Genomic DNA, 26,292 nt, shown 5'->3' with positions numbered 1-26,292 from the left:
TACCGGTCATTTAGTTGATACATTGCTAAAAATAAAGCAAAGTTTGGTGGAAACGGTTAAAGCAAGCTGTATTTTATACCTTTACTTGGGAAATAATGATTTCACATACTGAGCCCTGAGTTCAAGTTCACTCTTACACAAAGAATAACGCAGTGTGTAAACATAGTGTAAACACAGGCTCCTGTCCAGAAGAAGTGGTGTGGTGGTGGTGAGGCATGAAAAAGAGTCAGGGGGCTGTCCTATGGTGGTGGTGGTCATGAAGGGGTCTGAAAGATAGTGCCTAAGACCTTAAATTTGGTCCTTTGCAGGAGTAGTGTTTTGAAAGGAAAGGTAGATCCTTTCAAAACAGGGTGGGCAGGGGGGGCACGAAACAGACGGTGACCTTACAATTAATCCTGTCCAATGATGTTACGGGGCATTCACAGGAGGGGGGTAGGGGTAGGGACGAAATGAAGTGTCAGTGACCTTATAACTGACCCTGTCCAATGCTGGTGGTGGTGGTTGCATGAAATAGTGACTTATCAATTAATCTTGCCCAAAGGTGTTGGCCCATGAAGGAGGGTGGGAAGGGAGGGTTGGTGGGAACCAGGGGCGGTGAGTCACGAAATAGGAAGGCACTGACCTAACAATCCCGTCCGAAGGTGAAGGGTCGGGGCGGGGGGGGGGGGGCACGAAACAGAATCAATGATGTTATAATGAATTCCGTCCAATGGTGACGGGCAGGCAGAAATCCGAACCAGTGAGTTTATTTCTGCCCAACGGTGGTGATGGTGGTGGAGGGCACGAAGCAATCTCTATAATTAAGTGGTAAACAGAAAATGAAAACGTATCAAGATGCAACGAATACCCTGAAGTCAAAGTCAGCTGATCCAGGGAGGGCTTCCCGGAAGAGATGCCTTCGGTAGAGAGGGGCCTTGAGCAGCTCGTAGGATCGGATTCCGGGCGAGGGCTTCGGGTCTCTTCCCAGTCTCCTTGCACCTACGCCACCTTTCAGCCGCGGAGGACCTAGCCCGGGACGGGACCCGGGTCAGTTGCACTTGCCGGGCTTGTTTGGGTCCCAGGAAGAAAGGAGGGACGCACCGGCGCCGGGCTGTGCCCGGGCGAAAGAAAGCCAGAGCGGCAGCAGCCAATCAGCAGCCAGCGCGTGCGGCCGCGCGCCCCTCGCGCCCCGCGTACGTGCGGCGGCCGGCTCCGCCCCCGTGGGCGGGGCCTGGGAAAGCCGCGGGTAACCGGCCGCGGCCAGGGGGCTGCTGTGCTGCTGGTGCTGCGGAGGCTGCACCAGCGGCGCGGAGGCGGAGGCAGAGGCCGGGGTGCGCGCTTGGCGAACGTGCCCAATCCGCGCGGCTCAGCTGCACCGGTCCTTGCGGCCGCCTGAGCGTCTCGGCCGGTCTCTGCGCTGCCGGGGCGAGGATGCGGCTGTTCCGGTTGCTGCTGAAGCAGCCGGTGCCCAAGCAGATTGAGCGCTACTCGCGCTTCTCGCCGTCGCCGCTCTCCATCAAGCAGTTCCTGGACTTCGGTAAGTGCGGGGCCACGGTCCCCACGACCCCAGGGTGCGGAGGCGCTACCTTCCGGGCCCACCGCCGCGGGTGTCCGCGGCCTCCGGGCAAAGTCCGTGGGAACAACGGGCGGGGTTCCGGGGCCTCTCCCAGAGGCTCGGATTTGGGGGCACGGAGGGGTAGGGCCTGGCACCCGCACACCCGCCGGGGGCTCACCCCGACACACAGAAACGGCGTCTGAGGAGCATCAACCCGGGCGGCTGGACTTCCCAAACCTGCCGTCGTTAGCTTCCAATCTGCTTGACGCAGACCTCCGGGCCATTAAAACTTCGGAGCGGAATGTGGGTGGCTTTTCAAGGGTTTTATGTTTAGGTCGTTGGGTTTTTTTATTATTATTATTATTTATTTTGTGTGTGTGTGTGTGTGTTGGGTAAGACCTGTTTAGAAACGCCTTGCGGTCGAATAAATTATGCAATGACATTTCGTTCCTTTTCTGCTCTAAGGTGCTCTGAGGCACCACCTAAGGTGGCCGGAGCGGCCGGACTCGAACTGCTGTCTTGGTGGTGTTCTGGTAAAGCAGTTGGTGGCCTGGGCTGCGAATGCCTTAGATGCTGGGGAAGAACTGACGTGTGGGCTCCTGGCGCCAGAGCAGAGTCAGGTGCCACACCTTTCGTCGTGCCTCTCCTGCGTCCCCTCGCTTCTCCCCTGTGCGGTGGGCTGGTGGGCAGCTTCCACGAAGTGAGGTTCGAGCACAGAAGACCCTGCCCCCAACCTGCATGAGGCCTAGCTGAGATGGGAATAGAGTCCACGACGTTCTGTTAAAACTGGACCGTGTTTCCCCAGAGTGGTGCCGGTGCAAGCACGTAGGGAATACTCACAATTGCTGAATGCGGGGCAGCTGGTTGTGAAACACGTGAAAGTGATAAAACCAAAGTGCGCAGCCAGGTATCGAGTGAGAGCAAGGCATCCTGGAAGGGAAAGAAAATGGAGCAGCAGAGATGTTCTAAGCTCTCAAGGGAGAATAACGGGGCAGCTGGTCGTTTAATGAATCTTAGGTAAATGTCAAGAGATGATGTCAGGTGGGCATAAAAATCCAAGTGCAGAGTAGGTAGCACTTTCGTGGAGAGCCAGAGCACCGTGTGATGTTCACAGTTGGGATAGGACGAGCGGAATTGGTTAGTTGAGACCAAATTAAATGTTAAGAAACCAGTTTGCCAGCAAATGATGAGGGAAATCAGAATTCGGTGATAGGTGAACCTTTGCATCTTAAACTTCTCTCCCAGAAGCTTTTCATTAGTTTTACTTTACCATCTCTGTCATTTGTGAGAAGTTTAGAGGTTTCAGGCAGAGCCCCCGCCCCCTTCAAAGTTTAAAAAGAAAATGTCTCTGTTGCTATAAATAGCATGTTTCCATCCCTAATATGTGGTTTAGAGAGAGTCTGAAGGTATCCACTTTTCAGTGGGGTAAACTGAGACAGGTTAATTCACAATAAAATACATAAAAAGAATCCAGAGACTCCTAGTTCCCTCCTTCTACTCTCCCAAGTTGAAGTGATAGCCCTGGTAGCTTGGAGACATTTTGGTTAATTTATTTCTGTAGCAGCTCCTATCTACCACATTAATAGGTGTTCTGGCAAAGATGTTATTTGAGGAGGAAAACCACAGTGGGGGATAGTGTTATTGTGGAAAACCCATGGGACCATTATCTGGAAAGAAATGTTCTAATTCTTGCTGTGCCAGTGACTCAAGAGCCTGCTGGCCTTGGCTGAGGGACTGAATTCACTGGAGTTCATTTTCCTCCTCAAGAACACATGTGGGTTGTATAAGGTCATCTCTAAAGCACAGCTCCAAAACTGTGTGATCCTAATTTCAAGGGAAGAGGGATGAGCTTTTTACAAAGAAATTACCAAATCTTCGGATAGGTATTTCCCATATAAAGCTTCTGACCTATTTGGGGAGTAGTGGAGGGGTACTCTAATCTCGGATAATGAAAGAAGCTTACTAACTGAAGTCTTCCTTATAAGGAAGCTCACAGAAGTGCTATATATATAAGATTGTGGTGGAATTTGCTAGAAACGCAGGCCTCCTTTGTAATGCCCAGAGATGAATCAGGTGGCAGGCAACCTGTCTTTAATGACAACAGTAGACAGTTGTCACACAAAGAGGCCATTTCAGCTTCTACCATTCTCTTGGTTCTTCCAGCTCTGGATAGCAGTCTGATTTTGGCAAGTGATGTGGGAGTTTGAGAATTTAGAAGGGGTGTGGGGGTATTTTTAAGGAGAGAAGGCACAGGAGTTAGGAGGCTTTTATGGCCCAGAGTGATTGGAGCACACGGCAGGGGAGGGCCACCTCAAATGCTAAAGGCCCCGGGTGGGGAGCAGTCAGCTTGGGGTGGGGGGACTGTGGCAACCTCCCTGCCCCCACCCCATATGTGCTGGCTCCAGAAAGGGAAGCTGATTGGCACCAATTCAATATATTTTAAAAGACGCAGGGCTCAGAACAGATGCTGGACCATGTCGATCCACAGGCTGCCACTTGGTGAACTTCGTGACTTTCCCCCTGGCTGCTTTACAAATGGGACCTGAGTTTTTGACTAGAATACCTGGACAGGGACTGGAGAGAGGATATACTCGGAATTTCACGTTTAGAGTATTTGTGACAACCACACTGACAAATTGTGGTTTTTATGGGCACAGAAATAGCTTTATTATGCGAATATATCCACACTAGTAAATGAGATGATCTTCCTTGTTTAAGAAGGAAGGCTAAAACTGCATGTTACTGCAGAAGCACTGATTTTATTTGAAAGAAGGATTCCTCAGTCTCAGCGCTCTTGACATTTTTAGGGGTGGGGCAGGTGCGGGCTCTGTCCTGTGCGCTGTGGGCCTCCCAGGCCTCTACTCACTAGATCCAGTAGCACCCACCACTCCCTTCACCCTTGAGTTGTGACAGCCAACATGTTTCCAGACAGCACCATGTCCTGCAGGGGAGCAAAATAAATCAGCCTCTGTTGAAGACCACTGCTATATAAAGCATTTAGAGGCATGGTTTTCATGCCTTGCCCCATCCCCCAAACTTTACTATAAATGTTCTGGGGGGGGGGTGGGGTATAGAGCATTGGTATTTTGGGTGGTTCTTCAGCATCACCAGGGTTGAGAACCACCAGTTAAGATGATCTTCTGGATCTGGAGTTGTCCCCCTTTCATCTGTGGGTCTTATTTCTCTATGCCTTTTGAGCTCAGTCTTTACTTAAAACATGGCCTTTCACACACTTAGCAACTGTCACAAGAATAGCAGGTGTTATAAATGGATTATGAGTTTATAATTGCAATAGTGCAATTCCAAAGGGTGTGATTAAAAAAAAAAAAAGGTTCTTTTTGGTCTGAGATTATAGTTACATGGTTCCAGATTCAGAAGGTGCAAAACGACATAGAAAAGTCAGCTTCCAACATTCGTCCACTTGCCTCCCCATTTTAACATAACTGGCAACTCGTAATACTTTTGTGTCTACCTTGCTTTTTACTTAATTCCTCAGACGACTTTCCATATCTATAACTGCAGAACTTCCTTTTTCTTTTTATGGCATCTAAGAGTTTGTATGATGTACTATATTCCTTAGCCAGCTCCCCGTTGATGGCTAGCAAGTTGTTTCCAGTCTTTGCTGTGACAACCCATGTTACAGTGAATTATTGCATCCGTCCTTTCATGCATGTGTGAGTATTTGTATAGGACAGATTCCTCAAAATGGGATTTCTACATCAAAGGCTATGTGCATTTGAAATTTGGATCACTGGGTCTCCCGCCTTGCAGGCAGACTCTTTACCGTCTGAGCCACCAGGGAAGCCTTGAAATTTGGATAAATATTGTTAAATTGCCTTCCATATCAAGGTTGTCTGTTTATCCTCTCACTGGAAGTTTCTGCGAGTACCTATCTTCCTACAGTTCTACCACATGGTTGTCAAACTTTTGATAAGTGAAGAAGGGCATCTCGATAGAATTATTTTCTATTTGAGTAAAGAAAACTTTTAAATTGAAGAGTAGTTGATTTATAAGATTAGTTTCAGGTGTACAGCGTAATGATTCAGTATTTTTTATCGAGTCAAACATTAGCTTTTTATTATGGAAAATTTTAAGCATACACAGAACTAGAGAGAATAGTATGATGAATTCCTGGGTTCATTATATTGATCTCCGTGCAATTTGGCTCTGGGTGTTGTGTGTATGTGCAGTCTATTAGATTTTCTTGTCAGTGTCATGCTTGTTTCAGGAGAAATTGTTTTTCTGCCCTAAGATCATAGTTTATCCTTTGAACTATCTGTTCTTTAAAGATTTGGTAGAATCCACCTACAGAACCTTTTAAACCTAGTGTGTCTTGGGAACTATTGCTCTTTGACAGGTTTCTGTAGTCTGTGGTATTGATCTGTATAGATTTTATGTCTCTGCTAGAGTCCATTTTGATATATTTCTCTAGAAAATTATCCTAGTCATCAAGGTTTTAAAGTCAGTTTGCATAGCTGAGATAGTAGTCTCTTAGTCTTAATTTTCTCTGTGGCTGTTCCCCTTTTATTCCTTCTATATCCCCCCCCCCTTTGATGAGATTAGTTGTTGATTTATATGATTGGATTTAGTTCTTAGCTTTATGACTTTTGTTTCCTAGTTCATTAACGTCTACTTTGGGTTTATTAATCCCCCCTGATCTGCTCAGTGTTGTTATTTTTTTCTTTTTGAATGGGAAAATTCATTTCTTTGTTATTTATTTCAGTATTGAAGGTGACAAGCATTCCTCTGAACACTGCTTTAGCAGCTGATATGTATAGTATTTGATCCTTTTTCCCCGCAGCTCTTCTTCATCTTCGTTTTCTTCTTAAGTTAACTAAGAGTTATTAAATTTCCAGTGTAAATGTACCCTGTATTCTCATTTTGTTGATGTGTAGTTTTGTTGCGTTGTGATCAGAGAATGCTATCTGAATCATTATTTCTTTAATTTCTTGATGTTTGTTTTGTAGTCCAGTCAGGGCTCATTTCTTGTCATTGTTCCTTGGGAAGCAAAAATAAGGTTGTGTTCTCTTCTCAGGTCACAGGGTCTGATATATCAAATCTGCTGTATTATGTTATTTGAATTTTCTATAACCTTTGTTTTTTTAATTTACTGGGCCTGTCATGGGCTAAGAGAGGTTCGAGTCTCCTAGTAACACGATTCTGTTTCTCCACACATTGCCTATGATTTTTGCTTTGTGCCTGTTAATGTTACATTTGCCGCATAGATATCCTTAACTGTCATTGCGAGATACACCCTTTAGGATACAGAGTGCTATGCTTTTACTAGTTCAGTGCTTTTTGGCTTTAAATATGCAACCTTATTTAACATTGAGATCTGGAGCCCTTTTTTCCTTGTTTTAATTTTCCTGAAACTTTCTGAATTACTTTGTTTTAAATATTGTCTTGAAAACTTAAAGTTGGGTTTTGCTTTGTGAGCCAGACCATTTCTTTATGTGGCTAAGTTCAACCAGTTTATATTTGTTGATATGACGGATCTATTATCTGTAATGATAAACATCTATAATTTCCTTGCATTTTCTGTCTTTAATCCTTTAATTTGTGTTATACATTTTGCTTTGGTTTTTTTATGTTTCTTTTAGTAATTAGGTTTGAATTTTTGATTCCAGGGATTATCTTTCTATGTATTTCGACCTTTTTTGTCCAGTTTTGTCACCACTAGCCACTTGAACCTATTGAGCTCTTGAAATGTGGCTGATGTGATTAAAACTGGGAAACTGAGTTGATTTAATTTAAGTTTAAACTTGATTCAGTTAATTGGAAAACTTTTAAGTATGTTTAGAACAGTTTAAATATGTGAATCTACCTGAACTGTAAATTTGATGAAATCTAATTGTAGGCCAATTATTTCTGATAGAAATTTAGCCTGTGAATTGAGATCTAAGTATAAGGTGAAGTCGCTCAGTCATGTCCGACTCTTTGCGACCCCATGGATTGCAGCCTAAGAGGCTCCTCTGTCCATGGGATTTTCCAGGCAAGAATACTGGAGTGGGTTGCCATTTCCTTCTCCAGGAGATCTTCCTGACCCGGGGATCAAACCCGGGTCTCCCGCATTGTAGGCAGACGCTTTACCGTCTGAGCCACCAGGGAAGTATGAGGTATTGGATTTCAAAGACAATATAAAAATAGTGAAATATCTCAGTATACTTTTATATTGATTCCATGTTGAAATGGTAATTTTGGGAGCATTTGCATTAAATAAAGCATCAAACATCTCACCTGTTTCTTTTTATGTGACGTTTAAAATGACGTGTGGCTCTCGTATTTCTATTGGACAATAAGGCTTCAGACTGTATGTATTCCTTATTAAGAGTAATAGAAATATTACATTTTAATGTTCAAAATAAACATTTATTGATTTTTATATCTCAGTACAACTTTTACTCTCTTTTCCCCCTATAAATCTGGTACTCTCAGGAATTTTGGACCAATTAACTGTCTTTAAATGGCAGTTCATGTTATGGTGGTTCTTTGTGAAAAAGCCCGGGGTCTTCCTATTAAGTGGTTGTTATGAGTTAAAAGTTCTCTTAGTGATATAAGAGAAGGAGAACTTGGACTGTGCAATATAACTTAAAGGTAGAACCTTCTGGATCTCAAATGTGTTCATAGGAAATGATTCACATTTTCACCTGGACATGCTTTTCATCTTTCAGCTTTACCCTGTCCTCTTCTGGTTCCTTCATTAATCACTCTGATCCTCTCTCTATAGACCATCTGTTTTATTTTCCAGTTCCTTTGCCCTTGTCTTTTGCACAGCCACACTTGTGTTAAAGATATTTGCTTCTGTTACTTGATTTTACTCTAAACTGTCTCTCTCTGGAGGGTGGGCACTCACCTCTTCTCCATAACCTCTCTCAACCTCAGCTGTTTGCTTTCTACCCTGAGTGGGCGCTCAGTAAGTGGTGATTATTGACTTCATCTAAAGGTTATTAAACATCATGTCGCTTTAATTTAGTCAGTGGTTATATAAGTGCAAACTTCTGTAAGGTCCCCACGTTTAAATATAGCATCTCTGAAATAAAGCCGCCAGAAGAGAGGTTGTCTGACAACTCTGCCTTTTCACAGAAAAGATTTCTACCATAATTAACACTGGTTCTGCGAACTTTGGAGCCTTCAGCTATTAGGAGGCAGCAGCCAGTTTCCCTGTTGGACTCTTTTTGAGGTTCAAGAGCCCAGCTACCTTCTCTTTTCCTTGAGAAGGTATTTTAAGGTTCCAGTGCCCACTGAAAAGTTGACTTTGCTTCCAAATGACTGCTCTTTGAAAAGCCTTGGGTTTGTAAAGTCATACTTCTTAAAGCCTGATTACTACTGGGGAGAAGAATGGATTTGTCTCTGGTTTTCTGTCAGCAGTCAGGCTATTCTGCTCTAAGGCGCTGCCAAGAATTCAACTCACCTGTTTAGAGACGAAAGCCAGTGATTCAGAATTGGAAGGGGACAAGAATAATTCCATTTCGGGGACAGATATCTAATGTGGCTTAATGCATGTTGCTGCTACTGCTAAGTCGCTTCAGTCGTGTCTGACTCTGTGTGACCCCATAGACGGCATGGGGTCAGTATTTAAATTTAAAGGACAAATTGACCTTTTGGGCCCTAAAGATCTGATATGACTGGATTTCAACATGGTTTATGAGACTCTGAGCACTTCAGGTGTAGTTCCGGCTCTGATTGTTGTCTTGGCAGTTAGGTATGCTTCCGAAGGGGGGACAGGTCACAATACCGACCTACGGATGACTGAGTGGTTTCCTCCCATTAAACCTCGGGAAATTGATCGGGTTGTTGGCAAGATTTGGGAAACCTTGGTCTTATTACTGGATGGAGGCAGAAAATACCACCATTTTTCCTTTTCATTTTGTGTGCGTTCTGTTACTGATATTTTGCTTCCATGATTATCTGATTCCAGAATTGGGCAAATCCTTTTTTTTTTTCCCCCTTGGAATGCTATAGTCTTAAGGGCCGGCTACCTGTTTTTGTCTTACAGTTAATAGACTTCATTTTTAAGAGTAGTTTTAGGTTCACAGCAAAATGGGCAGAAAGTAGAGGGAACTCCCATACCTACCTCCAAAAATAAAATGTCCTCACCATCAACATCCTGCATCAGTGTGGGCCGTTTTTTACAACTGATGAACCAACACTGATCCATCATTATCCCCCAAAGTCCATAGTTCCCATTAGGGTTTGGTCTTTATGTTGTACATGCTCTAGGTTTTGGCTCACCTATTTTTGTAAATAAAGCTTTATTGGACCACAGCCATGTCCATTCATTACATAGCATATGTGGCTTCTGAACCTCTGCAGCAGCACAGTTGAGTAGTTGCCATGGAGACTGGCCCACAAAGCCAAACTGTTTACCTTCTGGCCCTTTACAGAAAGTTTGCAACCTCTAAGTTTGGCTCCCTGTTAAAGAAGTGTGCTGTGATTGCTCTTATTTTGCATTTATTTTTATTTATTTATTTATTTTTGTTGTTCTTGTTTAAGCTCCGTTTGCCCTGCTTGCTGCTGCTGCTGCTAAGTTGCTTCAGTCTTGGCTATCTGGAGGGTGACTTTGGGATAGCTAAGGTTCATCCAGGTGATCGGTGGCTTAGCTCTAGGATCTGTGCCCCTGTGTGGAATTACCACATGAAAGACTTCGAGGGATTGTATAGCTTTAATCTATAGGGCTGTCCCCAGAGTTGAAGTGTACTGGTTTCTCTGCAGCCCTCCCAAAATGAGGTTTTATGACTTTGTGTAATAGGTAACGTAGAAGCTAAAAGTTTTGTTTTTTTCCCCTTGTGGGTTTATTTTGTTCATTTTAATGTGTGTAAAGTGCCCTTGACCGTTTATTCACTGGGCTCTGGTTCAGTTCAGTCGCTCAGCTGTGGCCAACTCTTTGCAACCCCATGGACTGCAGCATGCCAGGCCTCCCTGTCCATCACCAACTCCTGGAGTTGACTCAAACTCATGTTCATTGAATCGGTGATGCCATCCAACCATCACATCCTCTGTCATCCCCTTCTCTTGCCATCAATCTTTCCCAGCATCCCGGTCTTTTCAAATGAGTCAGTTCTTCGCATCAGGTGGCCAAAGTATTGAAGTTTCAGCTTCAGCATCAGTCCTTCCAATGAATATTAGGACTGATTTCCTTTAGGATGGACTGGTTGGATCTCCTTGCAGTCCAAGGGACTCTCAAGAGTCTTCTCCAACACCACAGTTCAAAAGCATCAATTCTTTGGCACTCAGCTTTCTTTATAGTCCAACTCTCACATCCATATATGACTCCTGGAGAAACCATAGCTTTGACTAGACGGACCTTTGTTGGCAAAGTAACATTTCTGCTTGTTAATATGCTGTCTAGGTTAGTCATAACTTTTCTTCCAAGGAGCAAGCATCTTTTAACTTCATGGCTGCAGTCACTATCTGCAGTGATTTTGGAGCCCAGAAAAATAAAGTCTGTCTGGGCTCTGGAGTTTTAATCATTTGTGTGAACTCCCTGTGTCTACTTTGCACAGTAAGCTATTGTTCTGTGTAACTGTTGTTTCCTGTTGTGCTCTCTTCTTTAATAAAATAATTATCAAAGTATACAATTAAAGGCTTGTGAGAAGAATATCATCTCTAATTCTTTATCCAGTTTTTGTGCCATAGGCTTACAGCTTTTGCCCATCTATTTACGTATGTTGACAATGAATATGTTTCCTTTTTATTTAGTGCACAGTCTGAGTTTTAATATACTCAATCATTTACAATGCTTTTATCATGGTCAGATTTATCACCTAGAGCAGTATGTAAATTGTTACTAAATCCCTCTGGAATTCATTGTCCTCTCTGCTGGGATGTTTGCAGTCAACTCTCTTACTCAGTTCTGCTGTTCATTTGCACAGCAGCAATGATCAAGACCCTGTATCTTTCTCTCTCGTTGCTGTTTTGTCACAGAGTAGAATATTTATAAATTCTCTCCAAAAGGAGAACTTGCTGATTTCAGCTAAATATCATATGCTAACTTTTGCCTTGTAATTTCTGGTAAAATTTGGTGATGGCAGCTCCTTGTCTATTACTTGAGATTCTTGCTGTTCTTGCCCACTTAATTCTTTTTGGTAAATTAGCTAACTTAGAGAAAATGTGCTAAGGGAACTATAATGGGTACCTGGGAACTATGAATGGGTACCTGGCATTCATTGAAGCTAGCCTGAAAGCATCTTCAGGGAGCCCGTTTCACCATATTTGTGGCAGAGCTGGGTTTGATTTCCTTCATATCCCTTGAGGATACCTCCTTTCCCAGTCAGTGTCTCATCCTGTTGGAGATGATTCTTTCTGCTATAATAAATAGCACAAAAACTACAGTAAGCTATTTGTCATCTGTTACACAGGTTGATGTTTATATTCCTTGTGATTGAATATTTGGGGTTCTAACTTGGTAGGTTATTTCCCTAAGCATCACCCAAGTAGTTGGGACTTTTTCATTTTTAGACTTGACCTCTGATTCCACTCCATCATTTGAGTCGTGTCAATGTTTCTTTCTTACTAGGGCGTGGAGGTCAGTGTAGAATGGTTGTCACTCTTGGGAATAAATCACTATGTATTTCTTTTAACATTTTCTCAAGGCATGAAGTTAAGTATCCCAAGTGCTGTGTAACATGCACATCTTTTCCCAGCGAATTGCTACATTTTCGTTGACCAGAGCAGACTCAGGGTTTACCCGACCCTACCTTGGATCTGTCCTAGAAGAGTACAGTGTTTTGTTTCCTCAAGCTTGGTAGCAGATATTCCTTAATACGTGACTGTGCACTTTGTATAGATTTGGTTAATTTTTCCTCTTGCTTCTGAGGTGAAGTAAAAAGCATTAAGCAGAAAGTTTTGCTATGTTAACATTCCTGTATTGGTCCTGTCATGTGCTCCAGTGTGCGCAGTTTCCTAGGAGGCTGAAACAAAACTCAAACAGGAAAATAGAGACTAAAAATAGATGGGTCAGTGAAAAAGTTTGGGATGCTCAGCCACTGTCTTAGCCTGAGGAGGTCTTTGGTTTATCCTGCTGTTGAATTTTCTGTGATTAGATGCTGGTCAGTGAATCTCAGCCTTGAGCACTCCTGAGAATTATCTGGGGAACTCCTAAAACCAGTGCCCTCTGCCCGCCCCCACCCCTGCCCCCCACCAAAAAAAGCCCCGTAGACGCCAGTTAAATTAGTCTCTGAGAGTAGGATCTAGGTGCTGGTATTTTTTACTTACTGGTGACTATAATGTGCTTCCAGTGTTAAGAACTGTGTTAGATCTGTTAAAATTTTTGCCCAAGAGCTCTGAAACACTAAGCGATAAAGTCTTTGAGATGCTGAAGGTTAACACTTAAGATGTTTAGGAGTCCATCAACTTTTGTTTTTTTCTGACCGTGCCATGCGACTTGTGGGATCTTAGTTCCCGGGCATTGAACCTGGGCCCTGGCAGTGAAAGCACCGAGTCCTAGCCATCGAACCACCAGGGAATTCCCAGGAGTCCGTCAGCATTTGTCAAACTTTCTGGATTCAGAATGAAGTGGAAACTGAGAAGCGTTGCGGAATCCTTGAGGCATAGTTGCTGCCTTTGAAGGGCTTCTAAATGAATGAGAAGTTGGGACAAATACGTCAGTATATTATCAGCCAGCCAGAATGCTTGCATCCCATGCGTTTGTGGCATGCTTTCTCTACCTCTCCCTTGGAGGTTTGTGTAATAGAGGTGGTTTCTGGGTATATGTTAAGTGTTAACCCAGGTGTCCTTTTTTTTTTTTTTTTAAAAGATTATTATTATTTTTTTAATTTTATTTTATTTTTAAATTTTACATAATTGTATTAGTTTTGCCAAATATCAAAATGAATCCGCCACAGGTATACTTTTTCGACTTTGGCGGGTCTTTGTGCTTTGCGTAGGCTTTTCTCTAGTTGTGGGGGCAACTCTCTGTTGTGTGTGTGGGCTTCTCATTGCAGTGGCTTCTCTTGTGGATCACAGGCTCTAGGTGCGTGGGATTCGGTAGTTGTGGCTCCTGGGCTCTAGAGTGCAGGCTCAGTAGATGTGGCGACGGTCTTAGTTCCTCTGTGGCATGTGGGGTCTTCCCGGACCAGGGATTGAACCAGTGTCCCTTGCATTGCAAGGTGGATTCTTAATCACTGGACCACCGGGTCAGCCCCTAACCCAATTGTCCTTTATCCAAAGCATCGTTGGAGGATTTGTTTCTGTGTGTGTGTGTGTTTGTGGAAAACAAATGTAAATATATGTATGTACTCTTTTTCTTGATTTCTAGCTCCTTTTCTTGGCTACTCGCTCCTAGCAATGCTCTCTCCAGAGTTGTCCCAGATTGTACATTAGGCAAGGCTGGTGCGGGATAAATAATTGCAAGGTGTCTAAATGAAAATCTTATCCCCATAGATTGATTCAGTGGGCGCTTGAGCTTAGAGATTCTCTGTCCAACCTCCCCAGTTTTACACTCAAGAAAGGCGGTGCACCAGGTAATGAAGAGGCTGCCTGCAGCGCCAGCTACTTGACCTAACATCTTGGCTGCCTCTTCCAGAGGGAGCCAGAAATTATTCTTTCTAGGAGGTGAAGGCAACTTCCCTTTGTGTACCACTTTTGACCAGACACAGTAGTAGACAGATGGAGCTCAATTCCATCCAGGTGAAATAGATGTTTCCCTCTCTTGAAGGAGGACGTTGAAGCGTAGATGATTTAAGTATCTTACCTAAGCAAAATTAGGAGCGAAACCACAGTTAAAATTCAGGTAGATGGAGCTTTTAAACGTACGCTTTTTTTCTTTCAATATAACATACCGTTTTTTCCTACCTAATGTACTGTTAAACCCCAGTGCAGTTCTTTCTAGCAAACAGTCTCTATTAGTAATGGTGGGGTTTTGTCTAAATTTGTTCTGTTAAACAATCAGGAAATTGCATAATCTCATGTTTGTCTAGTGTTACCACTTCGGAGCCATCAGATTGCTACCTCCTTCACTTACTTACACTTCATTTACTTTATTTACTTATTCGAAGGACCCACCCTTGTTAGTGTGCCTGTTGTCTCTCTCTGGAAATACCATAACTGGTCTGTGTGGACTTGTACTCAAAGCTTGATTTCCATTGCCTACCATGTGTGTGAGCTTGGACAAATCACTTAATCCCACTGCATACACTTCAGTGTCCGTTTCTACAAAATGGAAATGATAGCATTGAACCATGTTGCACCCGTGAACTTGAAAAAATGCCCCACAGCGCATGGCTCATGGTTGGTGCTCAGTAGATGTTGGCCGTGCTTTTGTTGTGGGAAGTTAGTGACACAGTGTTTCCTGGATGAAACCAGCTTCCTGCTAAGGGAGCTCTTAACCTCGAATGTTAATTATCTTCAAGTTTGTTGGCTGAAGGTCCCAGCTCTGTAAACTGATCATTTTCCAAGAAACATAGTGATTTTAGCGTGACTGGCTTTGAAGCTTCTTCATTCACTGTAATGGTTAACTTAAGGTTTTGCCTCAGTTAACCTCGATGATGAGTATATTGTGACCTTGACTTAACTGTTCCTGCTTCCATGACAACAAGACATTCTGTTAACTCACCATCCACTATTAGGACTAGATCCTAACCACGCCCCCCCCTACCCTCCCGCTTCTGGAATTAAAATGACTTGAATCTGGGTGGTGACTTTGGCTATGATTGTTGCTCACATACTCCAGCCACTCTATTTGTGAAGTCATTCTCAAAATGTCCCTCTGGCCCGACACACCATACTGCCACTTTATTATCACCTTCCTGTCTACCTTCTGGCTCTTCTTCCCCTAACTATAAAGATTGGAATACGCCCAAGCAGATATATAGAATGAAGTGATCATCTATTAAAGGAATTTACCATTACCAGCAAATGTTAATCTTGAACCCCTGAATTTTATTTGCTATTGTAAGTTAATACTGAAACTTACTAGGTATTTTAATTTTCAGTGCTCATCAGGAAATAGTAAACACCTGCAATGTGCCAGGTATTATGCTGAGGAATCCTGAGATCCACGGGACATAGAACTGAGTGACGAGGGCTGATGGGAGAGGGATTGCCCAAGCCAAGGGCAGAAATTGTGGCCCTGTGGTGAAATGTACTTATAATTCGGTTTGACCTTATGACATAGAGAGGGGCAGGTTTCTCACTAATCTGTTCGTATGTGTGTGTGCACTCAGTCTCAGTCGTGTCCAACTCTTTGCGACCCTATAGACTGTAGCCCATCAGGCTCCTCTGTCCATGGAATTCTCCAGGCAAGAGTGGGTTGCCATTCCCTTCTCCAGGGGAATCTTCCCGACCCTGGGATCAAACCTGCATCTCCTGCATTGGCAGGCAGATTCTTTACCACTGAGCCACCTGGGAAGTTCAAGGACACATGTATTTTAAGAGCCAACAAACAAGATCTCTAGAGAGAGAGGATCAAGGTGCTAGTTGATGTCACTCACTTTCCCTCAGCCAAACACATATCTCCTTCAGGGAAGGATCCAGTAACCCTCACCTACCTTAATTGAGAACCTCGTCACAATCACCCTGCACCCTCTTGTCTTACAAGAGCATCAAAAACATTTCATGAAGGTAGCATGGGCCTCAGACCCCATTAGGAAGATCTGCATACAGTAGCATGTTCTGTTTGAGATTTTTTTTTTTTTTTTAGAATACAATAGCTCTGGTAGGCTTTTTTTTTTAAGTAGAATGGCTCTAATTATAGTAAGACCTTTTTCAGACGACTGCTTTTTTCCTTAAAAACTTTTTTCATTTTTAAATTGAAGTATAGTTGATTTACAATGTTGTGTTAATTCCTACTGTACAGAAAAGTGATTCAATTATATATGTATGTATACACACATATATACACACACATTTTTCGTATTCTTTTCCATTATGGTTTATTACAGGACATTGAATAGTTCCCTAAGCTACACAGTAGGATCTTATTGTTTGCATGAGTGCTCAGTCATGTCCGACTCTTTGCTATCCCATGGACTGTAGTCTGCCAGGCTCCTCCATAGAGGACAGACTGTAGTCTGTCCATAGAATTTTCCAGGCAAGAATACTGGAGTGGGTTGCCATTTCCTTCTTCCAGGGGATTTTCCCAACCCAGGGATCAAACGCACGTGTCCTGCATTGGCAGGCGGATTCTTCACCACTGTGCCACCTGGAAAGCCTCCGTTCTATGTATAAAAGGTTGTATCTGCTAACCCCAACCTCTCACTTCATCCCTTCCCCAACCCCCTCCCCCTTGGTAAACACCAATCTGTTGTCTATGTGAGTCTGTTTCTGCTTCATAGATGGGTTAATTTGTGTCATATTTCAGATTCCACATATAAGTCATATCAGATGGTATTTATCTTTCTGATTTAATTCACTTGGTATGATAATCTCTATTTGCATTCATGTTGCTGCAAATGGCATTATTTCATTCTTTTATGGCTGAGTAGCATTCCATTGTGTATGTGTATTACATCTTAGTTATCCATCATATTTCAGTGGACATTTAGGATGTTTCCATGTCTTGGCTATTGTGAATAGTGCTACTATGAACATAGGGATGCATGTATCTTTTTGATTTATACTTTTGTTTGGATTGCTAGATCATATGCTAATTTTATTTTTAGTTTTCTGAGGAATCTCTGCACTATTTTCCATTGTGGCTGCACCAACTTATATGCCCACCAACAGTGTAGGAGGGTTCCCTTTTCTCCACATTCTGTCCAGCATTTGTTATTTGTAGACTTTTTAATAATAGCCATTCTGACCCATGTGAGGTGGTACCTTATTGTAGTTTTGATTTGCATTTTTCTAATAATTAACGATACTGAGCATCTTTTCATGTGTCTATTGGCCATCTGTATGTCTTCTTTGGAGAAATGTCTGTTTCAGTCTTCTGCCCATTCTTGGATAGGGTTGTTTGTTTTTTTTTTTGTTGTTGAGTTTTAAAAACTCCTTTTAATGACTGTGTATTTCCCCATGTAAATATGCAATATTATGAGGGCCGGTTAGCTCAGTTGGTTAGAGCGTGGTGCTAATAAATATGCAATATTGTAATTTATTTGACTGTTTCCTTATTGTTGGATAATTAGGTTATTCACAGTGTCTCTCCCAAACCAAAATTTTTATTTCGAAAATTTCAGACCTTAGAAAAAATGATAAGAACAATACAGTTAACACCCGTGTCTAGCACCTAGATTCATCAGCCACTTTACATATTTGCTTTTCAATCTCTTTACCCTTCTATCCATCCCTACTCCTGTGTTCCTTGCCTCTCCACCTTTTTGGCCAAACCATTTTGATAGTAAGTTGCAGGTGTAATGACTACCTCTAGATACTTATATATTAGGTTGGTGCCAAAGTAATTGTGGTTTTGCATTGTTGAACTTTGCCATTTGGTATTGGAATGCATTCTTAAATAAATGTGATTATGTTATATATCATTTTAATGTTCATTTCTTGACTTGTTTTTTTTGTTAATGACATTACTTGCTGTGTATTTTATATGTATTTTAGACTATGGAAGTGATTGATGTTAGACAAAAAGCAAATTCGACCACTTTTTTTTTTTTAAACATTTTATTGAGGTATAGTTGACTTACAATGTTTCAGGTGCACAGCAAGGTGATTCAGTTATACATATACACATTTATTATTTTTGAAATTATTTTCCATTATAGGTTATTAAAAGACATTGACTGTAGTTCCCTGTGCTATACAGTAAACCTTTATTGCTTGTTCAAGCAATTTTCTTATTTGAGTTCAAAATGGGTCGTAAAGCAACAGAGATAACTTGCAACATCAACAATGCATTTGGCCCAGGAACTGCTAATGAACATACAGTGCGATGGTGGTTCAAGAAGTTTTGTAAAGGAGATGAGAGCCTTGAAGATGAGGAGCATAGTGACTGGCCATTGGAAGTTGACAACGACCAATTGAGATCCATCATTGAAGCTTACCTCTTACACCTATGTGAGAAGTTGCCAAAGAACTCAACATCAACCATTCTATGGTCGTTTGATATTTAAAGCAAGTTGGAAAAGTGGAAAAGCTTGAGAAGTGGGTGCCTCGTGAGCTGACCACAAATCAAAAACATTGTCGTTTTGAAGTATTGTCTTAACTTACTCTATGCAACAGTGAACTATTTCTCAATCAGATTGTGACGTGTGATGAAAAGTGGATTTTATACTACAACTGGCCATGACCAACTCAGTGGTTGTACCTAGAATAAGTACCAAAGCACTTCCCAAAGCCAAACTTGCTCCCAGAAAAGGTCATGGGTCACTGTTTGGTGGTCTGCTGCCAGTCTGATCCACTAGAGCTTTTTGAATCCCAGCGAAACCGTTGTATCTGAGAAGCATGCTCAACAAATCAATGAGATGAAGGGGCCTAGTTCTCCACAATAATGCCCGTGTCGCACAATCAACACATCAAAGGTTGAACAAATTGGGCTGTGAAGTTTTGCCTCATCTGCCATATTCACATGACCACTCACCAACCAACTACCACTTCTTCAAGCATCTTGACAACTTTTTGCAGGGAAAATGTTTCCACAACCAGCAGGAGGCAGAAAAATGCACGGATTTTTATGCTACAGGAATAAACGAACTTATTTCTCATTGGCAAAAATGTGTTGATTGTAATGGTTCCTATTTTGATTAATAAAGGTGCGTTTGAGCCTAATTATAATGATTTAAATTCACAATCTGAAATCGCAATTACGTTTGTACCAACCTAATATATCATAAGTATAAAAGGTGTTCTCCTAATATCCATGACACAGTGATCACACTTGGGGAATGTATCGTTGATATTATAACGTAATTGAATATTCACATTTTCCCTAATGGCTCATGACTCCTATATTGGATAGCTGGGGTCTAGAGCCTACTCAGGAGGCACTGTGACTTCCAGAGGGGCTCCTACCTTAGTAAGGCAGCACCAGGGATACAGGGCGGGAGTAACAGGTAGAGCTGGCTGAATGAAAACTGGAGAATGAACCAGAAGTATGAAAAACGAAGGGTTACCTTCCAACCTGACCATGAGAACGTTAGTAGGCAGGCAGCTACCCTTAGGCAAAGTAAAGAGCAAAAAGAGGATTCTTCTCTAAAGATGCTGAATGAACTGTTTAAGGTGAATAAGGGAAGCTGGTATGGTGTTCAGTTCAGTTTAGTCGCTCAGTCGTGTCCAACTCTTTGCGACCCCGTGAATCGCAGCATGCCAGGCCTCCCTGTCCATCACCAACTTCCGGAGTTCACTCAGACTCCTGTCCATTGAGTCAGTGATGCCATCCAGCCATCTCATCCTCTGTCGTCCCCTTCTCCTCCTGCCCCCAATCCCTCCCAACATCAGGGTCTTTTCCAATGAGTCAACTCTTCTCATGAGGTGGCCGAAGTATTGGAGTTTCAGCTTCAGCATCAGTCCTTCCAATGAACACCCAGGACTGATCTCCTTTAGGATGGACTGGTTGGATCTCCTTGCAGTCCAAGGGACTCTCCAGAGTCTTCTCCAACACCACAGTTCAAAAGCATCAATTCTTTGGCGCTCAGCTTTCTTCACAGTCCAACTCTCACATCCATACATGACCACAGGAAAAACCATAGCCTTGACTAGACGGACCTTTTTTGGCAAAGTAATGTCTCTGCTTTTCAATATGCTGTCTAGGTTGGTCATAACTTTTCTTCTAAGGAGTAAGCGTCTTTCAATTTCATGGCTGCAGTCACCATCTGCAGTGATTTTGGAGCCCAAAAAAATAAAGTCTGACACGGTATGGTGTTAGGACCCCACCAAAAAGACCTATGTAATCCATGAGGCACTTGGGGTGCTGCCTTAGTCATTAGGCTGCCTCACTGAGCAAGCAAGGGCTACCTGCCATCTGAGGAGAGCCCACAGCGAGAGAAACTAAAATGGCCAAAAAATGACTGCAAAGAAAACAAATTCAGGTAGTAGAAGAGTGCTTTGAAGTGCAATTTGAGAAATAAATCATCTTCTACACCTGTTTATGAACATCTTAGAGGACAGATGGCATGGTACAAAGACGGCCACGCGATGCTATCCTATGATGTACCCTTGCCAGCCTTCCACCAAGTTGGGGGCGGTCGGGAGAGGAGGTCTGGTCTTCTACCCCTGGAGCCTGGGCAAGCTGTGGCTGTTTAGACCATTTGAGTATGACAGAAGGGGACTAGCAGTGTGACTTCTGTGGCTGGGTCATAAAAGGCCATGCAGCCTCTGCCATTTTTATGGAAGCCATCCCAGAATCCAGCTGGCCCAAGGCCACCATACTGTGAGGAGGCCCTTGGAGAGGCCACCAGAAGATGCTCCAGTGGGCAGTCTCAGTCTGCAAGTAGTCAGCTGAAGCCTTGTGAGCGGGAAGCCTTCGGATGCTTTCAGCTCCCAACAGTCCAGTCACTCCCCCAATGTTTAAGTTTTCCCAGCTGAGGTTCCAGAGCAGCCTTACCTCCTGTGTCCTTTCTGAATTCCTGACCCACAGCATCTGTGAGCATAATAAAATAGACATTGGGCTGAGAGAAATAGTATGATAGCTGGCTGTTGTGTGGCTTAGATAGTAAAGAATCTGCCTGCAATGCGGGAGACCAGGGTTTGATTCCTGGGTTGGGAAGATCCCCTGGAATAGGGAAAGGTTACCCACTCCAGTATTCTGGCCTGGAGAAGTTCATAGACTGTCTAGTCCATGGGGTTGCAGAGTCGGACATTACTGAGCGACTTTCACTTTGACTTGACTGTTGTTGGGGCATTGAGTTTGGTAGGGAATGAGGTGTGTGTGAAACACCTGATCTTGCACTCTTTGGCTCTGAAGTTTCTGGCTTGCTGTTAGTAATAATAACCCAAATGGTCTGGCCTGGAGTGGACTCAGCCTCAAGTTTGCTAGATCCCAAACCTACTACCTATCTTGATCTCTTGAAATTCAGGAGTATGTTTTCCCAAAGGAAAACTTAAAACTTCCCAGGCAGTGAAATAATACTTTTGGACATGGAGTAAAACAGACATTTTCAAAGTATGTGTGTATGCGCTCAGTCAGGTGGTCTGACTCTTTGTGACCCCATGGACTGTAGCCCGCCAGGCTCCTCTGTCCATGGAATGTTTCAGGCAAGAATTTCCTACTGCAGGATATCTTCCCGATCCAGGGATCGAACCTGTGTCTCTTGTGTTTCCTGCATTTTCAGGCAGATTCTTTACCACTAGCGCCGCCCGGGAATAAATGTATAAATGAAGCTAGAAGGAGTGGGGAGGGATTCTTTTGAAGGATATTTACAATCATTTGGTAGCTCTCCACTGTTTCTTTGGAAGGACTATTCAGTTAATCATTGCTTATAGCTCTGGTAAGTTCTAAAATAAATTACCTATCCTAAAATTCAGTGTCTTCAGAAGATTGAAATCTTATAAATACAACTGAAGAAAAACAAAAGATTCCCCTGAAATATTATTTTGTCACTTATATTTTACCCATTTTAACATTGTTGTTGTTCTGTCACTAAGTCGTGTCTGAATCTTTGCAACCCCATGAACTTTAGCATGCCAGGCTTCCCTGTCCTTTGCTACTATCTCCCTGAGCTTGCTCAAGCTCATGTCCATCAAGTCAGTGATGCCATCCAACCATCTCATCCTCTGTTTCTCCCTTCTCCTGTCCTCAGTCTTTCCCAGCATCAGGGTCTTTTCCAGTGAGTCAGCTCTTCGCATCAGGTGGCCAAAGGATTGGAACTTCAGCATCAGTCCTTCTAATGAATATATTCAGGGTTGATTTCCTTTAGGATTGACTGGTTTGATCTCCTTGCTGTCCAAGGGACTCTCAAGAGTCTTCTCCAGCACCACAGTTCAAAGGCAGTTCTTTGGCGCTCAGCCTTCTTTATGGTCCAACTCTCACATCCATATATGACTACTGGAAAAACCATAGCTTTGACTAGATGGACCTTTGTCGGCAAAGTGATGTCTCTCATTTTTAATATGTTGTCAGGTTTGTCGTAGCTTTTCTTCTAAGGAGCAAGCGTCTTTTAATTTCATAGTTCCAGTCACCATGGGCAGTCATTTTGGAGCCCGAGAAAATGAAATCTGTTAGTGTTTCCACTTTCCTATTTGCCATGAAGTGATGGGACTGGATGCTATGTTCTTAGTTTTTTGAATGTTGAGTTTTAAGCCAGCTTTTTCACTCTCCTCTTTCACGTTGAATGTGAAGTCAAGTGGGCCTTAGGAAGCATCACTATGAACAAAGCTAGTGGAGGTGATGGAATTCCAGTTGAGCTATTTCAAATCCTAAAAGATGATGCTGTGAAAGGGCTGCACTCAATATGCCAGCAAATTTGGAAAACTCAGAAGTGGCCACAGGACTGGAAGAGGTCAGTTTTCATTCCAATCCTAAAGAAAGGCAATGCCAAAGAATGCTCAAACTACCACACAATTGCACTCATCTCACATGCTAGTAAAGTAATGCTCAGAATTCTCCAAGCCAGGCTTCAGCAATATGTGAACCGTGAACTTCCACATGTTCAAGCTGGTTTTAGAAAAGGCAGAGGAACCAGAGATCAAATTGCCAACATCTGCTGGATCATGGAAAAAGCAAGAGAATTCCAGAAAAACATCTATTTCTGCTTTATTGACTATGCCAAAGCCTTTGACTGTGTGGATCACAATAAACTGTGGAGAATTCTGAAAGAGATGGGAATACTAGACCACCTGACCTGCCTCTTGAGAAACCTGTATTCAGGTCAGGAAGCAACAGTTAGAACTGGACATGGAACAACAGACTGGTTCCAAATAGGAAAAGGAGTATGTCAGGGCTGTATATTGTCACCTTGCTTATTCAACTTCTATGCAGAGTACATCATGAGAAACGCTGGGCTGGAAGAAGCACAAGCTGGAATCAAGATTGCTGGGAGAAATATCAATAACCTCAAATATGCAGATGACACCACCATTATGGCAGAAGGTAAAGAAGAAGTAAAGAGCCTCTTGATGAAAGTGAAAGAGGAGAGTGAAAAAGTTGGCTTAAAGCTCAACTTTCAGAAAATGAAGATCATGACATCTGGTCCCATCACTTCATGGCAAATAGATGGGGAAACAGTGGAAACAGTGTCAGACTTTATTTTGGGGGGCTCCAAAATCACTGCAGATGGTGATTGCAGCCATGAAATTAAAAGACGCTTACTCCTTGGAAGGAAAGTTATGACCAACCTAGACAGCATATTAAAAAGCAGAGACATTACTTTGCCAACAAAGGTCCGTCTTGTCAAGGCTATGGTTTTTCCATTAGTCATGTATGGATGTGAGAGTTGGACTGTAAAGAAAGCTGAGTGCCAAAGAACTGATGCTTTTGAACTGTGGTGTTGGAGGAGACTCTTGAGAGTCCCTTGGACTGCAAGGAGATCCAACCGGTCCATCCTAAAGGAGACCAGTTCTGTATATTCATTGGAAGGACTGATGTTGAAGCTGAAACTCCAATACTTTGGCCACCCGATGGGAAGAGCTGACTCATTTGAAAAGACCCTGATGCTGGGAAAGATTGAGGGCAGGAGGAGAAGGGGACGACAGAGGATGAGATGGTTGGATGGCATCACCAACTCAATGGACATGAGTTTGGGTGAACTCCGGGAGTTGGTGATGTGCAGGGAGGCCTGGCATGCTGTGGTTCATGGGGTCGCAAAGAGTCAGACATGACTGAGCAACTGAACTGAAGAGGCTCTTTAGTTCCTCTTTGCTTTCTGCCATTAATGTGGTATCATATGCATATCTGAGATTGTTGATATTTCTCTCAGCAGTATTGATTCCAGCTTGTGATTCATCCAGCCCAGCATTTCACTTGATGTACTCTGCATGTAAGTTAAATAAACAGGGTGACAATGTACAGCCTTGACGTACTCCTTTCCCAATTTTGAACCAGTCTGTTGTTCGTGTACAGTTCTAACATGGTTAGTGGTAAAAATGCATTGTAAACACAAACATTTAATTGATATTTAGAAAAAGCAGCATTATCAGAATGAGCTGATCATTCTGTTGGATTTTGGTGCCTTGCCGCTAATTTTTCTATTTTTGCGTTGCTTTTCCATTCTCTGATTCCCTTGCTTTGGTTCCCAAAACATCTCCCACCAAGTATTAAAGCTGAAAGATGTGGATAAAGATAGCCTTTAAGTAATCCAGATAGGAGACTACAGTTTGGGGAGGCATGTGCTCAGCCCTATGCTTTATTTATCATATCACTCCATTAACTGGAGAAATAATAATTTTTTCCTACTTGCTGTAAATTGGTCGAAAAGAGGATTAGAGATTCACCAGAAATATAGGCCATAGTGGAAACCGGATAAAGAGAATAATCAGTTAGAACTCTTGCTCTCAGAAGGCTGGTCAAATGCTGCTTTCTTATTGGTGACCATGTTAAATCAGAAGTCATTTATGGGAAAAAGTCATTTGTGTTTCTGTGTCTATTTATCCTGTGTCTTGGTGAATTGGAAAGCTCTTTGGAACCTTTCTAGACAGAGCAATCACATTTTTTTGCAAATGTGGTAACTGTCTCCAACTTCTCAATGAAAGGATGAAGTATGAAAACTAAACAGAAAACAAAAGAGAATTAAAGGGTCCTCAAAAAAGAAGGAAAAATTGAAGAAATACACGAGTGTATTTAAGTTTATAAAATGACAATTTTCCATGCCTCTCACCCAATGCTTCTTTTTCATTTTCTGAACTAATATTAGGGAAAGATTTAATCGGTAAATTTGAATAAGATGAAGTCCATGGAGGAATGCAGAATAAAAATAGAAAATCAAAATTAAGGAATGTGGAGAAGCCAAGTAAGCAGGGAAAAAATGAAGTCAAATGACTGGGAAGAATAAGTGGAAAATACTCAGTATGCCAGAAGCCTTAGAAAAACACAACCCTTTTGAGAGGACATTCAATTAAAACCCAAGTGTCTTTTTGGTAAGTTAACTGAAAAAAAATAGTTGAAACCCTTTGATTTAAAGTGAGTATTTCATATTAACACATAGGACAAAAAAACTTTGAAAAGGAAAACCACGGAAAGGTTAAAAAAAATCAGGCATTCCATATATATTTTTAGGCTCACTAATTAACTAATGATAAAAGACACCCCCCTGTCAAAGCTGATGTATAATTAAGGTATCCAAGTACAAAGAATTCATCTCTGAAGCTAAATTAGAATGTAGGAGGCAAAACCTGAGATTTTTGCAGGTATTCTTAAAAAAAAACAACAAACTTCTGAAAGTATTCTCTATTCTTGGAGTAAATCATTGAGAAGCTTCCATAGGTGAGGCACTCCAGTGAGTGCCATGGGGGTGGGGGATGGGTATACAGACAAATAAGATTTCTTTCAACACTCGTTTATGAAAGGCTGATCATCCAGGAAGGCTAAATCAAAGCTTCCTGAAATTTGGTTAATTCAGGCCACACCCAGTAGTTAGTAGCCCTCTAGTTAGTGCAGAGTTGACCAATGCAAACCTCAAGGCTTTTGTTTAGGAAGAAAAGAAAAGTGAGTGGCAGGGACACAGAACATACTTTAATCCTTTTTAATCCTTTTTTAATTACATAGAATCATCAAATGAGCACAGGCGACCTCGATGAACGGGAATGCAGTCAGGCTTGCGGGGCTTAGCATCAGTCCGTTTGATCTGGTACCCTGGGGCCTCGGGCTGTTGTGCTTTGTACCATCCGGTGTTATTAGTGATTGTGCTTTAATGAGTCCCCTCTTCTCAATTTAAAGAACCTGTTCATGTGAAATGTTAAGCGCTTTTTAACCCTCGCCGCAACCTCTGTGAGCTCCGTCC

The 26,292-nt window shown here is 42.6% G+C and overlaps 1 protein-coding gene across 3 annotated transcripts in view; it reads left to right on the top strand.

Moving 5' to 3' along the window:
* The first annotated feature begins 1,188 nt into the window (after positions 1-1,188).
* Positions 1,189-26,292, top strand: part of PDK3 (pyruvate dehydrogenase kinase 3) — an 80,478-nt gene continuing 55,374 nt past the window's right edge. Inside the window, exon 1 of one of the 3 annotated variants that reach the window (XM_055565575.1) lies at positions 1,189-1,516. In XM_055565575.1, the coding sequence (XP_055421550.1) occupies positions 1,411-1,516 (106 nt within the window). In that variant the 5' untranslated portion in view covers positions 1,189-1,410. Of the gene's footprint in view, positions 1,517-2,529; positions 2,552-26,292 lie in introns of those variants that run through there. The other 2 variants (XM_055565574.1, XM_055565576.1) reach the window with 2 other exon arrangements.

The sequence above is a fragment of the Bubalus kerabau genome, chromosome X (assembly GCF_029407905.1).
Source record: "Bubalus kerabau isolate K-KA32 ecotype Philippines breed swamp buffalo chromosome X, PCC_UOA_SB_1v2, whole genome shotgun sequence".
NCBI classification, from domain to species: domain Eukaryota; kingdom Metazoa; phylum Chordata; class Mammalia; order Artiodactyla; family Bovidae; genus Bubalus; species Bubalus kerabau.
Note: the sequence above shows the minus strand (reverse complement) of the source record. Positions and strands in the feature narration are given on the sequence as shown.